This window comes from Chiloscyllium plagiosum, unplaced genomic scaffold (assembly GCF_037043375.1).
Source record: "Chiloscyllium plagiosum isolate Xiang-an unplaced genomic scaffold, Cpla_swu_hap1 HiC_scaffold_12, whole genome shotgun sequence".
In the NCBI taxonomy this organism is placed as follows: Eukaryota; Metazoa; Chordata; class Chondrichthyes; order Orectolobiformes; family Hemiscylliidae; genus Chiloscyllium; species Chiloscyllium plagiosum.
This window is the reverse complement of record NW_028270150.1, coordinates 105,866,914-105,884,297: the sequence shown is the minus strand read 5'-3', so window position 1 is coordinate 105,884,297 and position 17,384 is coordinate 105,866,914. Positions and strand designations below refer to the sequence as shown.

The following is a 17,384-nucleotide window of genomic DNA, read 5'->3' as shown; positions in this document are numbered from 1 at the left end:
TCCCCTGTCACCCTGCAATATCTGACTGCACTGTCGCCTGCAGCCCTGCAATGTCTCTGCACTGCCCCGGGTCGCCCTGCAATATTTTACTCCACTGACCCCAGTCTCCCTGGAATATTTTACTGCACTGTCCCGTCTCCCTGCAATATTTTACTGCACTGTCCCCTGTCGCCCTGCAATATTTTACTGCACTGTCCCCTGTCCCCTGTTGCCCTGCAATATTTTACTGCACTGTCCCCTGTTGCCCTGCAATATCTGACTGCACTGTCCCCTGTCACCCTGCAATATTTTACTGCACTGTCTCCTGTCGCCTTGCAATATTTTGCTGCATTGACCCCTGTCGCCCTGCAATATTTTACTGCACGGTCCCCTGTCGCCCTGCAATATCTTACCGCACTGTCGCCTGTCGCCCTGCAATATCTTACCGCACTGTCGCCTGTCGCCCTGCAATATCTTACCGCACTGTCCCCTGTCGCCCTGCAATATTTTACTGCACGGTCCCCTGTCGCCCTGCAATATCTTACTGCACTGTCCCCTGTCGTCCTGCAATATCTGACTGCACTGTCCCCTGTCGCCCTGCAATATCTTACCGCACGGTCCCCTGTCGCCCTGCAATATCGTACCGCACTGTCCCCTGTCGCCCTGGAATATCTTACTGCACTGTCCCCTGTCGCCCTGCAATGTCTTACTGCACTGTCCCATCACCCTGCAATATCTTACTGCACTGTCCCCTGTCGCCCTGCAATATCTTACCGCACTGTCCCCTGTCGCCCTGCAATATCTTACCGCACTGTCCCCTGTCACCCTGCAATATCTGACTGCACTGTCCCCTGCAGCCCTGCAATGTCTCTGCACTGCCCCGGGTCGCCCTGCAATATTTTACTCCACTGACCCCAGTCTCCCTGGAATATTTTACTGCACTGTCCCCTGTCGCCCTGCAATATTTTACTGCACTGTCCCCTGTCGCCCTGCAATATTTTACTGCACTGTCCCCTGTCCCCTGTTGCCCTGCAATATTTTACTGCACTGTCCCCTGTCGCCCTGCAATATTTTACTGCACTGTCCCCTGTCGCCCTGCAATATTTTACTGCACTGTCCCCTGTCGCCCTGCAATATCTTACCGCACCATCCCCTGTCGCCCTGCAATATCTTACCGCACCGTCCCCTGTCGCCCTGCAATATCTTACCGCACTGTCCCCTGTCGCCCTGCAATATCTGACTGCACTGTCTCCTGTCACCTTGCAATATCTTACTGCACTGTCTCCTGTCACCTTGCAATATCTTACTGCACTGTGCTCTGTCTCCCTGGAATATCTGACTGCACTGTCCCCGGTTGCCCTGCAATATTTTGCTGATTTGACCCCTGTCGCCCTGCAATAATTTACTGCACTGTCCTCTGTCTCCCTGGAATATCTTACAGCACTGTCCCCAGTTGCCCTGCAATATTTTGCTGCATTGACCCCTGTCGCCCTGCAATATTTTACTGCACTGTCCTCTGTCTCCCTGGAATATCTTACCGCACTGACCCCTGTCGCCCTACAATATTTTACCGCAGTGTCCCCTGTCGCCCTGCTATATCTGACTGCACTGTCCTTGTCGCCGTTCATTATCTGACTGCACTGTGCCCTGTCACCCTGCAATATCTTACTGCACTGTCCCCTGTCTCCCTGGAATATCTTACCGCATGTCCTCTGTCTCCCTGCAATATTTTACTGCACTGTCCCCTGTCTCCCTGCAATATTTTACTGCACTGTCCCCTGTCGCCCTGCAATATTTTACTGCACTGACCCCTGTCGCCTTGCAATATCTGTCTGCACTGTCCCCTGTCGACCTGCAATATCTTACTGCACTGTGCGCTGTGTCCCTGGAATATCTTACCGCACTGTCCCCGGTCGCAATGCAATATTTTGCTGCATTGACCCCTGTCGCCCTGCAATATCTGACTGCACTGTCCTTGTCGCCCTGCAATATCTGACTGCACTGTCCCCTGTCGCACTGCAATATTTTACCGCACTGTCCCCTGTTTCCCTGCAATATCTTACTGCACTGTCCCTTGTCGCCCTGCAATATCTGACTGCACTGTCCCCTGTCGCCCTGCAATATTTTACTGTACGGCCCCCTGTCGCCCTGCAATATCTTACCGCACTGTCCCCTGTTGACCTGCAATGTCTGACTGCACTGTCCCATGTCGCCCTGCAATATCTGACTGCACTGTCCCATGTCGCCCTGCAATATCTGACTGCACTGTGCGCTGTCTCCCTGGAATATCTTACTGCACTGTCCCCTGTCGCCCTGCAATGTCTTACCGCACTGTCCCCTGTCGCCCTGCAATATCTTACTGCACTGTGCGCTGTCTCCCTGCAATATCTTACTGCACTGTCCCCTGTTGCCCTGCAATATCTGACTGCACTGTCCTCTGTCGCACTGCAATATCTTACCGCACTGTCCCCTGTCACCCTGCAATATTTTACTGCACTGTCTCCTGTCGCCTTGCAATATCTTACTGCACTGTCCCCGGTTGACCTGCAATATCTGACTGCACTGTCCCCTGTCGCCTGCAATGTCTTACCGCACTGTCCCCTGTCGCCCTGCAATATCTTACTGCACTGCGCGCTGTCTCCCTGCAATATCTTACTGCACTGTCCCCTGTTGCCCTGCAATATCTGACTGCACTGTCCCCTGTCACCCTGCAATATTTTACTGCACTGTCTCCTGTCGCCTTGCAATATTTTGCTGCATTGACCCCTGTCGCCCTGCAATATTTTACTGCACGGTCCCCTGTCGCCCTGCAATATCTTACCGCACTGTCGCCTGTCGCCCTGCAATATCTTACCGCACTGTCGCCTGTCGCCCTGCAATATCTTACCGCACTGTCCCCTGTCGCCCTGCAATATTTTACTGCACGGTCCCCTGTCGCCCTGCAATATCTTACTGCACTGTCCCCTGTCGTCCTGCAATATCTGACTGCACTGTCCCCTGTCGCCCTGCAATATCTTACCGCACGGTCCCCTGTCGCCCTGCAATATCGTACCGCACTGTCCCCTGTCGCCCTGGAATATCTTACTGCACTGTCCCCTGTCGCCCTGCAATGTCTTACTGCACTGTCCCATCACCCTGCAATATCTTACTGCACTGTCCCCTGTCGCCCTGCAATATCTTACCGCACTGTCCCCTGTCGCCCTGCAATATCTTACCGCACTGTCCCCTGTCACCCTGCAATATCTGACTGCACTGTCCCCTGCAGCCCTGCAATGTCTCTGCACTGCCCCGGGTCGCCCTGCAATATTTTACTCCACTGACCCCAGTCTCCCTGGAATATTTTACTGCACTGTCCCCTGTCGCCCTGCAATATTTTACTGCACTGTCCCCTGTCGCCCTGCAATATTTTACTGCACTGTCCCCTGTCCCCTCTTGCCCTGCAATATTTTACTGCACTGTCCCCTGTCGCCCTGCAATATTTTACTGCACTGTCCCCTGTCGCCCTGCAATATTTTACTGCACTGTCCCCTGTCGCCCTGCAATATCTTACCGCACCATCCCCTGTCGCCCTGCAATATCTTACCGCACCGTCCCCTGTCGCCCTGCAATATCTTACCGCACTGTCCCCTGTCGCCCTGCAATATCTGACTGCACTGTCTCCTGTCACCTTGCAATATCTTACTGCACTGTCTCCTGTCACCTTGCAATATCTTACTGCACTGTGCTCTGTCTCCCTGGAATATCTGACTGCACTGTCCCCGGTTGCCCTGCAATATTTTGCTGATTTGACCCCTGTCGCCCTGCAATAATTTACTGCACTGTCCTCTGTCTCCCTGGAATATCTTACAGCACTGTCCCCAGTTGCCCTGCAATATTTTGCTGCATTGACCCCTGTCGCCCTGCAATATTTTACTGCACTGTCCTCTGTCTCCCTGGAATATCTTACCGCACTGACCCCTGTCGCCCTACAATATTTTACCGCAGTGTCCCCTGTCGCCCTGCTATATCTGACTGCACTGTCCTTGTCGCCGTTCATTATCTGACTGCACTGTGCCCTGTCACCCTGCAATATCTTACTGCACTGTCCCCTGTCTCCCTGGAATATCTTACCGCATGTCCTCTGTCTCCCTGCAATATTTTACTGCACTGTCCCCTGTCTCCCTGCAATATTTTACTGCACTGTCCCCTGTCGCCCTGCAATATTTTACTGCACTGACCCCTGTCGCCTTGCAATATCTGTCTGCACTGTCCCCTGTCGACCTGCAATATCTTACTGCACTGTGCGCTGTGTCCCTGGAATATCTTACCGCACTGTCCCCGGTCGCAATGCAATATTTTGCTGCATTGACCCCTGTCGCCCTGCAATATCTGACTGCACTGTCCTTGTCGCCCTGCAATATCTGACTGCACTGTCCCCTGTCGCACTGCAATATTTTACCGCACTGTCCCCTGTTTCCCTGCAATATCTTACTGCACTGTCCCTTGTCGCCCTGCAATATCTGACTGCACTGTCCCCTGTCGCCCTGCAATATTTTACTGTACGGCCCCCTGTCGCCCTGCAATATCTTACCGCACTGTCCCCTGTTGACCTGCAATGTCTGACTGCACTGTCCCATGTCGCCCTGCAATATCTGACTGCACTGTCCCATGTCGCCCTGCAATATCTGACTGCACTGTGCGCTGTCTCCCTGGAATATCTTACTGCACTGTCCCCTGTCGCCCTGCAATGTCTTACCGCACTGTCCCCTGTCGCCCTGCAATATCTTACTGCACTGTGCGCTGTCTCCCTGCAATATCTTACTGCACTGTCCCCTGTTGCCCTGCAATATCTGACTGCACTGTCCTCTGTCGCACTGCAATGTCTTACCGCACTGTCCCCTGTCGCCCTGCAATATCTTACTGCACTGCGCGCTGTCTCCCTGCAATATCTTACTGCACTGTCCCCTGTTGCCCTGCAATATCTGACTGCACTGTCCCCTGTCACCCTGCAATATTTTACTGCACTGTCTCCTGTCGCCTTGCAATATTTTGCTGCATTGACCCCTGTCGCCCTGCAATATTTTACTGCACGGTCCCCTGTCGCCCTGCAATATCTTACCGCACTGTCGCCTGTCGCCCTGCAATATCTTACCGCACTGTCGCCTGTCGCCCTGCAATATCTTACCGCACTGTCCCCTGTCGCCCTGCAATATTTTACTGCACGGTCCCCTGTCGCCCTGCAATATCTTACTGCACTGTCCCCTGTCGTCCTGCAATATCTGACTGCACTGTCCCCTGTCGCCCTGCAATATCTTACCGCACTGTCCCCTGTCGCCCTGCAATATCGTACCGCACTGTCCCCTGTCGCCCTGGAATATCTTACCGCACTGTCGCCTGTCGCCCTGCAATATCTTACCGCACTGTCCCCTGTCGCCCTGCAATATTTTACTGCACGGTCCCCTGTCGCCCTGCAATATCTTACTGCACTGTCCCCTGTCGTCCTGCAATATCTGACTGCACTGTCCCCTGTCGCCCTGCAATATCTTACCGCACGGTCCCCTGTCGCCCTGCAATATCTTACCGCACCGTCCCCTGTCGCCCTGCAATATCTTACCGCACTGTCCCCTGTCGCCCTGCAATATCTTACCGCACGGTCCCCTGTCGCCCTGCAATATCTTACCGCACGGTCCCCTGTCGCCCTGCAATATCTTACCGCACGGTCCCCTGTCGCCCTGCAATATCTTACCGCACGGTCCCCTGTCGCCCTGCAATATCTTACCGCACGGTCCCCTGTCGCCCTGCAATATCTTACTGCACTGTCCCCTGTCGTCCTGCAATATCTGACTGCACTGTCCCCTGTCGCCCTGCAATATCTTACCGCACGGTCCCCTGTCGCCCTGCAATATCTTACCGCACTGTCCCCTGTCGCCCTGCAATATCTTACCGCACTGTCCCCTGTCGCCCTGCAATATCTTACCGCACGGTCCCCTGTCGCCCTGCAATATCTTACCGCACGGTCCCCTGTCGCCCTGCAATATCTTACCGCACGGTCCCCTGTCGCCCTGCAATATCTTACCGCACGGTCCCCTGTCGCCCTGCAATATCTTACCGCACGGTCCCCTGTCGCCCTGCAATATCTTACTGCACTGTCCCCTGTCGTCCTGCAATATCTGACTGCACTGTCCCCTGTCGCCCTGCAATATCTTACCGCACGGTCCCCTGTCGCCCTGCAATATCTTACCGCACTGTGCTCTGTCTCCCTGGAATATCTTACCGCACTGTCCCCTGTCGCCCTGCAATATTTTACTACTGTGTCCCCTGTCTCCCTGGAATATCTGACTGCACTGTCCCCTGTCGACCTGCAATATTTTACTGCACGGTCCCCTGTCTCCCTGCAATGTCTTACCGCACTGTCCCCTGTCGCCCTGCAATATCTTACCGCACTGTCCCCTGTCGCCCTGCAACATCTGACTGCACTGTCCCCTGTCACCCTGCAATATTTTACTGCACTGTCTCCTGTCGCCTTGCAATATCTTACTGCACTGTGCGCTGTCTCCCTGGAATATCTTACTGCACTGTCCCCGGTTGACCTGCAATATCTGACCGCACTGTCCCCTGTCTCTCTGGAATATCTTACTTCACTGTCCCCTGTCGCCCTGCAATATTTTACTGCACTGACCCCGGTCACCCTGCAATATTTTACTGTACTGTCCCCTGTCTCCCTGGAAAGTTTACCGCACTGTCCCGTTGCTCTGTAATATTTTACTGCACTGTTCCCTGTCACCCTGCAATATCTTACTGCACTGTCCCCTGTCACCCTGCAATATCTTACCGCACTGTCCCCTGTCGACCTGCAATATCTGACTGCACTGTCCCCTGTCACCCTACAATATTTTACTGCACTGTCCCCTGTCGCCCTGCAATATCTGACTACACTGTCCCCTGTCGCCCTGCAATTTCTGACAGCACTGTCCCCTGTCGCCCTGCAATTTCTGACAGCACTGTCCCCTGTCGTCCTGCAATATCTGACTGCACTGTCCCCTGCCTCCCTGGATTATCTTACTTCACTGTCCCCTGTCGCCCTGCAATATTTTACTGCACTGACCCCGGTCACCCTGCAATATTTTACTGTACTGTCCCCTGTCTCCCTGGAAAGTTTACCGCACTGTCCCGTTGCTCTGTAATATTTTACTGCACTGTCCCCTGTCGCCCTGCAATATTTTACTGCACTGTCCCCTGTCACCCTGCAATATCTTACCGCACTGTCCCCTGTCGACCTGCAATATTTTACTGCACTGTCCCCTGTCGCCCTGCAATATTTTACTGCACTGTCCCCTGTTGCCCTGCAATATCTTACCGCACTGTCCCCTGTCGCCCTGCAATATCTTACCGCACGGTCCCCTGTCGCCCTGCAATATCTTACTGCACTGTCCCCTGTCGTCCTGCAATATCTGACTGCACTGTCCCCTGTCGCCCTGCAATATCTTACCGCACTGTCCCCTGTCGCCCTGCAATATCTTACCGCACTGTCCCCTGTCGCCCTGCAATATCTTACCGCACGGTCCCCTGTCGCCCTGCAATATCTTACCGCACGGTCCCCTGTCGCCCTGCAATATCTTACTGCACTGTCCCCTGTCGTCCTGCAATATCTGACCGCACTGTCCCCTGTCGCCCTGCAATATCTTACCGCACTGTCCCCTGTCGCCCTGCAATATCTTACCGCATCGTCCCCTGTCGCCCTGCAATATCTTACCGCACTGTCCCCTGTCGCCCTGCAATATCTTACCGCACGGTCCCCTGTCGCCCTGCAATATCTTACCGCACTGTGCTCTGTCTCCCTGGAATATCTTACCGCACTGTCCCCTGTCGCCCTGCAATATTTTACTACTGTGTCCCCTGTCTCCCTGGAATATCTGACTGCACTGTCCCCTGTCGACCTGCAATATTTTACTGCACGGTCCCCTGTCTCCCTGCAATGTCTTACCGCACTGTCCCCTGTCGCCCTGCAATATCTTACCGCACTGTCCCCTGTCGCCCTGCAATGTCTTACCGCACTGTCCCCTGTCGCCCTGCAACATCTGACTGCACTGTCCCCTGTCAAACTGCAATATTTTACTGCACTGTCTCCTGTCGCCTTGCAATATCTTACTGCACTGTGCGCTGTCTCCCTGGAATATCTTACTGCACTGTCCCCGGTTGACCTGCAATATCTGACCGCACTGTCCCCTGTCTCTCTGGAATATCTTACTTCACTGTCCCCTGTCGCCCTGCAATATTTTACTGCACTGACCCCGGTCACCCTGCAATATTTTACTGTACTGTCCCCTGTCTCCCTGGAAAGTTTACCGCACTGTCCCGTTGCTCTGTAATATTTTACTGCACTGTTCCCTGTCACCCTGCAATATCTTACTGCACTGTCCCCTGTCACCCTGCAATATCTTACCGCACTGTCCCCTGTCGACCTGCAATATCTGACTGCACTGTCCCCTGTCACCCTACAATATTTTACTGCACTGTCCCCTGTCGCCCTGCAATATCTGACTACACTGTCCCCTGTCGCCCTGCAATTTCTGACAGCACTGTCCCCTGTCGCCCTGCAATTTCTGACAGCACTGTCCCCTGTCGTCCTGCAATATCTGACTGCACTGTCCCCTGCCTCCCTGGATTATCTTACTTCACTGTCCCCTGTCGCCCTGCAATATTTTACTGCACTGACCCCGGTCACCCTGCAATATTTTACTGTACTGTCCCCTGTCTCCCTGGAAAGTTTACCGCACTGTCCCGTTGCTCTGTAATATTTTACTGCACTGTCCCCTGTCGCCCTGCAATATTTTACTGCACTGTCCCCTGTCACCCTGCAATATCTTACCGCACTGTCCCCTGTCGACCTGCAATATTTTACTGCACTGTCCCCTGTCGCCCTGCAATATTTTACTGCACTGTCCCCTGTTGCCCTGCAATATCTTACCGCACTGTCCCCTGTCGCCCTGGAATATCTTACCGCACTGTCCCCTGTCTCCCTGCAATATCTTACTGCACTGTCCCCTGTCGCCCTGCAATATCTTACTGCACTGTCCTCTGTCGCCCTGCAATATTTTACTGCACTGTTTCCTGTCACCCTGCAATAACTTACTGCACTGTTTCCTGTCACCCTGCAATATTTTACTGCACTGTCCCCTATCGCCCTGGAATATCTTACCGCACTGACCCCTGTAGCCCTGCAATATTTTACTGCACTGCCCCCTGTCGCACTGCAATATTTTACTGCACTGTCCCCGGTCTCCCTGCAATATCTTACTGCACTGTTCCCGGTTGCCCTGCAATATTTTGCTGCATTGACCCCTGTCGCCCTGCAATATTTTACTGCACTGTCCCCTGTCGCCCTGCAATATCTTACTGCACTGTCCCCAGTCACCCTGCAATATTTTGCTGCATTGACCCCTGTCGCCATGCAATATTTTACTGCACTGTCCCCTGTCGCCCTGCAATATCTTACCGCACTGTCCCCTGTCGCCCTGCAATATCTTACCGCACTGACCCCTGTCGCCCTGCAATATCTTACCGCACTGACCCCTGTCGCCCTGCAATATCTTACCGCACGGTCCCCTGTCGCCCTGCAATATCGTACCGCACTGTCCCCTGTCGCCCTGCAATATCTTACTGCACTGTCCCCTGTCGCCCTGCAATATCTTACTGCACTGTCCCCTGTCGCCCTGCAATATCTTACCGCACTGTCCCCTGTCGCCCTGCAATATCTTACCGCACTGTCCCCTGTCGCCCTGCAATATCTTACTGCACTGTCCCCTGTCGCCCTGCAATATCTTACCGCACTGTCCCCTGTCGCCCTGCAATATCTTACCGCACGGTCCCCTGTCGCCCTGCAATATCTTACCGCACTGTCCCCTGTCGCCCTGCAATATCTTACCGCACGGTCCCCTGTCGCCCTGCAATATCTTACCGCACTGTCCCCTGTCGCCCTGCAATATCTTACCGCACTGTCCCCTGTCGCCCTGCAATATCTTACCGCACTGTCCCCTGTCGCCCTGCAATATCTTACCGCACGGTCCCCTGTCGCCCTGCAATATCTTACCGCACTGTCCTCTGTCTCCCTGGAATATCTTACCGCACTGACCCCTGTCTCGCTGCAATATCTGACTGCACAGTCCCCTGTCGTCCTGCAATATCTTACTGCACTGTTCCCTGTCGCCCTACAATATCTGACTGCACTGTCCCCTGTCGCCCTGCAATATCTGACTGCACTGTCCCCTGTTGCCCTGCCATATCTGACTGCACTGTCCCCAGTCGCCCTGCAATATTTTGCTGCATTGACCCCTGTCGCCCTGCAATATTTTACTGCACTGTCCCCTGTCACCCTGCAATATCTGACTGCACTGTCCCCTGTCGCCCTGCAACATCCGACTGCGCTGTCCCCTGTCTCCCTGGAATGTCTTACCGCACTGACCCCTGTCGCCCTGCAATATCTGACTGCACTGTCGCCTGTCGCCCTGCAATATCTTATTGCACTGTCCCCTGTCACCCTGCAATATCTTACCGCACTGTCCCCTTCTCCCTGGAATATCTTACCGCACTGTCCGCTGTCTCCCTGGAATATCTTACCGCACTATCCCCGGTTGCCATGCAATATTTTGCTGCATTGACCCCTGTCGCCCTGCAATATCTGACTGCACTGTCCCCTGTCACCCTGCAATATTTTACCGCACTGTCCCCTGTCTCCCTGGCGTGTCTTACCGCACTGTCCCCTGTCTCCCTGCAATATCTGACTGCACTGTCCCCTGCTGCCCTGCAATATTTTACCACAACGTCCCCTGTCACCCTGGAAAGTTTACCGCACTGTCCCGTTGCCCTGTAATATTTTCCTGCACTTCCCGTGTCGCCCTGCAATATCTGACTGCACAGTCCCCTGTCGCCCTGCAATATCTTACCGCACTGTCCTCTGTCTCCCTGGAATATCTTACCGCACAATCCCCTGTCGCCCTGCAATATCTTACTGCACTGTCCCCTGTCGCCCTGCAATATCTTACTGCACTGTTCCCGGTCGCCCTGCAATATTTTGCTGCATTGACCCCTGTCGCCCTGCAATATCTGACTGCACTGTCCCCTGTCGCCCTGCAATATCTTACCGCACTGTCCCCTGTCTCCCTGGAAATCTTACCGCACTGTTCCCTGTCTCCCTGGAAATCTTACCGCACTGTTCCCTGTCTCCCTGGAATATCTTACCGCACTGTCCCCTGTCGCCCTGCAATATTTTACTGCACTGTCCCCTGTCGCCCTGCGATATCTTATTGCACTTTCCCTGGTCTCCTTGCAATATTTTACTCTGCCTCCACTCATTCCCTGCAATATTTTATTGCATTCACCCCTGTCTCCCATGCAGTATTTTACTGCACTGTCTCCTGTCTCCATACAATGTTTTATTACATCTCCTCTGTTTCCCTACAACACTTTACTGAAATCAACAGTAGAGTCACCGCAGGAGGAGTGCACAAGAGCCAATGTTGGTCATGGAAGAACGGGAGGTGAAAGAGTCCGGCTGTTGTCAGCTGATGGAGGGCAGGGTACCCACCAGTCCAGGTAGAAAGGTTTCAGATGAGGTTGAAGGTCAGGTACAGGTGTGATAAATCCCTGTACCAGGGCACCAACACCATGTTGGCACAGAGACCTCAGGGCATCCCTTTTACAGCTGGCGTCCAATAGCTGAGAAATAACACCTGCTAGGCTGTGGGAGGCAGTGTGGCACCGTTACCAGTGTGTGACATCTGCAGTACTGCTGAGGACTGGAGACCGGTGGGTGGGCATTTTACTTAATAGAAGTGCTGGAAAAGAGCCCCAAAAGGTCAACTGTTATCCATGGAATGAAACAGGATTTAGTGGCTTGGGTTGAGGCGAAGAGCCAACTTAGATTTCCTATATGGATTCTCAGGAGTGCTCGGGGAGTGCCGAGCACAGAGCGATAAAGGGAGCAGGTGCCTGCTGCCATCTTGCAGCACAACACTCTACTTGCCCTCTCTCCCCAGCGGGCCCAGGTCTGAACCATGGCATGCTGCAGCCTCCTGAAGTAAGCATTGCTCAGCTAACACTGTGTATTTTTAAAAATTGTTTCAAGAGATGTGGGCATCACTGACTAAGCCAGCAATTATTGCCCATCTCTAGGGGGCGGTTAAGAATCAACCACATTGCTGTTGGGCTGGAATCACATGTCGGCCATATCAGGTTAGAATGGCAGTTTCCTTACTTAAGGGACGACCCAGATGGGCTTTTCCTGACAATCAACAATGGATTCATTAGACTCTGAATTCCAGACTTGTAAAAAAATTATTGAATTCAAATTCCACCATCTGCTGTGATGGGATTCGAACCCAAGTCCCCAGTGCAGGTCTCTGGATTAACAGTCCAGCCATAATACCACAAGGCATCTGTGTGAGAGCAGGAGGGGAGTGAATCGCACAACAGAAGACAGCCATTAAGGCGATGGCCAAGGCTGACTTGTTTAACTGTTGAATGCACGGTCTCCCGAGCAGAATTTTAACAACTTGGACTTGCGTTTTGTGGTGGCTTCGTGTTGTGGCAAACAGCGGGAGGTCAGGAATGGGTCCATTAGAAAATGAGGAATGCTGAGGAGTGTAAATGATATCATACGGGCTTGTTTTGGATCTCGGATGGGAGTCTTGTCTTTGGGTCCCCCTCATAGTCTCTGTAATGATGTCTGTTATAGAACATCGAACATAGAAACGTACAGCACAGAACAGACCCTTTGGCCGTTATATTTATAGAATCTGGAACTAGTTGCTAATGTGCAATATCCATATTTTGTTAACTACAAGAGCAACTTCTAGATGATCCAGGAAGTGGTTTCTCCCTGCCTCCCCACACTAGACCGTGCAGGCGCTGGTATTTGCTACAGTTAAGGAGCACAGTGGGACTAACCTTCACCATGAGCAGCAGCTCTGACAGTGCACTGAGCTGGCCCTGCACATTCAATAGGTCTCCCTTTTCTCACTTCTTCATATGTTTCCTCCTCCTCCCTCACATCACCCTTTCCTTCCTCATTCACCACGAGCTGGTCACAGAATAGAAACGTACCGAATTCTTAAGGGGCTTGCAATGGTCATAGAGTCCCTATGGTGCAAAAAAGGGGCCATTCAGCCCATCAAGGGGCACGGTGGTTCAGTGGTTAGCACTGTTGCCTCACAACACCAGGGACGCAGTTTGGATTCCAGCCTCAGACAGCTGTCTGTGTGGAATTTTCACATTCTCCCCGTGTCTGTGTGGGTTTCCTTCGGGTGCTCTGGTTTCCTCCCACACTCCAAAGATGTGCAGAATGGGTGAATTGGCCATGCTAAATTGCCCACAGTGTTCAGGGATGTGTAGGTTCGGTGCATTAGTCAGGGGTAAATTTAGAGTAGTATATGGGTAGGGTAGGGGGATAGGTCTGGGTGGGTTACTTTTCGGAGGGTCGGTGTGGACGTGTTGGTCCAAATGGCCAGTTGGCTCAGTGGTAAATACTATTGCCTCACAGCTTCAGGGAGCTGGGTTCCACTCCACAGTCTGCGTGGAGTTTGTACATTCTCCCGTGTCTGCGTGGGCACCCTCCGGGTGCTCCGGTTTCCTCCCACAGTCCAAAGATTGTCGGGATTCTATAAATAAAAGTCAGCATCAACCCTCTGTTGAGCATTCCACCCTTTCCCCATTACCCTGCACCAACCTTGGCTAATCCACCTAGCCTGCACATTCTGAGACACTACAGGATAATTCAGCACAGCCAATTCACCCTACCCGCACACCTTTGGACTGTGGGAGGAAACCGGAGCACCCGGAGGGTGCCCACGCAGACACGGGAGAATGTACAAACTCCACGCAGACTGTGGAGTGGAACCCAGCTCCCTGAAGCTGTGAGTCAATAGTATTTACCACTGAGCCAACTGGTAAGGTTCTTTCCGCATAACCTTGGCACTGCCCATTTGAGACTCAGAGTTCATCTGAAGCAGGGGCATTGATCGAGGTACCCACTTGACATCTGTACTCTCTGTGCAAGCTGCCTATTTAGACATCCTGGCTCGGTCTGCCCCATTTTATGCCATTGGTGGTCCATTTCAAGGCCTTACTACGCCTAAGGGAGGTGGGTAGCTGGCATCCACCCTACCCACTGTATAACAGGAGACAGCGTGGTTGCAATGCAGGAATAGTTCAGGACCTGTTAACAGAAAATCCCTAGGCCTCATCTCGATGGCTCTCTGCTGAAAGCCAGCCTCATTGTTCACAATACACCAACCCCCATTCCCTATTCCTCTTTTACTGTCACTGCAGCATTGACCTCATGAACTCTCAACTCTGTAGAAACGCTCACCTTCTCACACATCTCCGACACCATCATAGAATCACACAATATTCCAATGCTGAAGGAGGCCATTCAGCTCCTCATGCCTGTACTGGCTCAGTAAACAAGCATCATCACCCAGAGCCAATTTCCTGCCATCTCCCTGCACATCATTTCTATCCAAATAACCATCCAGTGCCCCTCATGAATGCCTCAACTGAATCTGCCTCCACCACATTTGCAGACAATGCATTCTGTACTCAAACTACTAGACAGGTATATTCTCACATCACCCTTCCTTCATTTGCACCTCACTTTAACTCTATGCCCTCAAACAACAACGAGAGGGCAAGCAGAAACAAATTCAACGGGTGCACTATTCTACGATAAGAAGCTTCACTGCGTTCTTCCTGTCTAGCTGCCCCCTTGAGAAGGTGGTGCTGGTGAGCTGCCTTCTTGAACCGCTGCAGTCCATGTGACCCACAATGCTGTTAGGGAGTGGATTCCAGGATTTTGACCCAGCGACACTGAAGGAATGGAGTTAAAAATCACACACACCAGGTTATAGTTCAACAGGTTTAATTGGAGGCACACTAGCTTTCGGAGCAACGCTCCTTCATCAGGTGATCGCTCCGAAAGCTAGTGTGCTTCCAATTAAACCTGTTGGACTATAACCAACAGGTGTTGTGTGATTTTTAACTTTGTACATCCCAATCCAACACCGGCATCTCCAAATCATGAAGGAATGGAGATATATTTCCAAGTCAAGGTGGTGAGTGGCTTGGAGGGGAAGGGAGTGATGTTCCCATGTATCTGCTGCTGAAGTGGGTGTCCTTGTTCTGGGGAAATAATGACCGGAGAGAGCAATGCCACCTACAGAGACTGGTACCAGTGTGAAGTTGATGAAATGGTCATCCTGGAACAGCACTGAAGGAGACATTATACACGATTCCTCCTCTTCTGTCCCTTTCCACACAGTGTAAGAGGCAGAAACAGAATCGCCCCAACAGTCAGTCATTCGAGTTATCATTTGCTAATGAATGAACAAAGGCCACGGTTAAGCAAACAGGGGAACCCTGGCGGTATACAAGAGTGTTTGGTCAAATCTGAAATACCTTTGCATAAATGTGCAAAATATCCTCGAAATATACGGAGAGAACACTGTGTGTTGAGGGAACCGAGCCAGCCCCTTGCACTTTCTTACCTCTTTGATGCGGTTTTCCACGACTTTCTGAAAAACGTCTTGCGAAAACAAGACCAGAAATATAACGAGGCAACCCACAGCGACCGCACCAGTCAGAGCAGCCTTGTTTCTGAAGCGAGTCATGACTGTCCCAGGGCACACAAAACACAAGGAACGAATGCAAAAAAAAAAGTGCTGGCAAACAGTTCCGACCGGCGAAGGAGTTGGAAACTCAGCCCACCAGGAATGTTGGAAGTCTGCCAGATTCAGGAGGATACTGACCTGAGCAAAGTTCCAGCTCCTACAGCCAGTTTCGACACAGGGAAGGTCACTGTGCAGCCAATCAGTGTCAGGCCAAGCTCTCTGCTTAACTCAACAAACCCCAGGTCGCTCCTGCCTCGCCTTGCCGCCATTCATTCACTAAACATCTACCCAACACCTTTGGATCCATTTCCAAACAGCGATCCAATGAGGGGGTAAGATAGAGGACAGTACCATCAAATCACAGCAGGCCACACCACAGAGAGGTGGGTTTGAGGAGGGGGAGAGACATCTTGGGGGGGGGGGGGGAGGCGGCATATGTCTGGTGGCCAGAGACATCTGGTGGGGTGAGAGGTGAACAGGGAAGAAGGGCTTATGCCCGAAACGTCGATTCTCCTGTTCCCTGGATGCTGCCTGACCTGCTGCGCTTTTCCAGCAACACATTTTCAACAGGGGAGATATGACTTGGGAGTGGGATGGACATGTCTGAGGAGGAAGGAGTGACATATCTGAGGAGGGGGCGTCACTCTCAGGAAATACCATCTCCAAATAAGGGTCAGAATCCATAAATACCCGCTCCAAATAATGGTCACTCAGTAAATACCCTCTCCAAATAATGGTCACTCACTAAATACCATCTCCAAACAAGGGTCACTCTCAGTAAATACTCTCTCCAATAGGGTCACACTCAGTGGATACCCTCTCCATCAGGGGTCGCTCTCAGTAAATACCCTTTCCAGACAAGAGTCACTCTCAGTAAATAACCTTTCCAAACAAGGGTCACACTCAGTAAATACTCTCTCCAATAAGGGTCACACTCAGTGGATACTCTCTCCATCAGGGGTCCCTCTCAGTAAATACCCTTTCCAGACAAGAGTCACTCTCAGTAAATAACCTTTCCAAACAGGGTTCACACTTTGTAAATACCCTCTGGACAGCACAGAGGTTAGCACTACTGCCTTATAGCAGCAGGGACCTGGGTTGAATTCTGGCCTCAGGCAACTGTCTGTGTGGAGTTGCACATTCTCCCCGTGTCTGCATGGGTTTCCTCCCACAGTCCAAAGATGTGCAGGTCAGGTGAATTGGCCATGCCAAGTTGCCCAGAGTGTTAGGTGCATTAGTCAGAAGGAAATGTAGGGAGGCGATTCTGGGTGGGTTGCTCTTCAGAGGGTCGGCGTGAACTTGTTGGGCCAAAGGGCCTGATTCCAAGCTGTAGGGAATCTAATCTAATCTCTCCAAACAGGGGTCACTCAGCAAATACCCTCTCCACACAAGGGTCACTGAGCAAAACACCTTTCCAAACCATTGATTGGTCCCTTTGTGGATGATCCTTCACCAGCTTAGCTGACAGTTCCCACCATTCAGTGGAGGATATGACAGTGGGTTTTGAGGGCATTGATATTTCCTCAGCCCTCCTGTCAATTCCTATTATGACAAAGCTCGAGATTTGGCTTTGAGATAGTAAAGTTTGAATTTTCAGTACCTCTTCAGACATTTCTCTCACTGTTTTTAGCGAAACAAGTAACTCATCTGCTCTGAAGAACCTCTGTTGTGGTAAAATAAAAGTTACGAGTCAGATCAAGGAGCACAGTAAACTGTTTATATTAAACAGTACAATTGCAACGGCATTTTATTATCCTCCTTTTG

General features: G+C 52.0%; 1 protein-coding gene across 2 annotated transcripts in view; it reads right to left on the bottom strand.

The window, feature by feature from the left end:
* LOC122551966 (lysosome membrane protein 2-like) overlaps nt 1-15,726 on the bottom strand; it is a 78,443-nt gene extending 62,717 nt beyond the window's left edge. Inside the window, exon 1 of one of the 2 annotated variants that reach the window (XM_087993162.1) lies at nt 15,498-15,726. In XM_087993162.1, coding sequence (XP_087849288.1) covers nt 15,498-15,620 — 123 coding nt within the window. In that variant the 5' untranslated portion in view covers nt 15,621-15,726. The remainder of the gene's footprint in view (nt 1-15,497) is intronic. The other variant, XM_087993161.1, reaches the window with a different exon arrangement.
* Nucleotides 15,727-17,384: the final 1,658 nt, after the last annotated feature.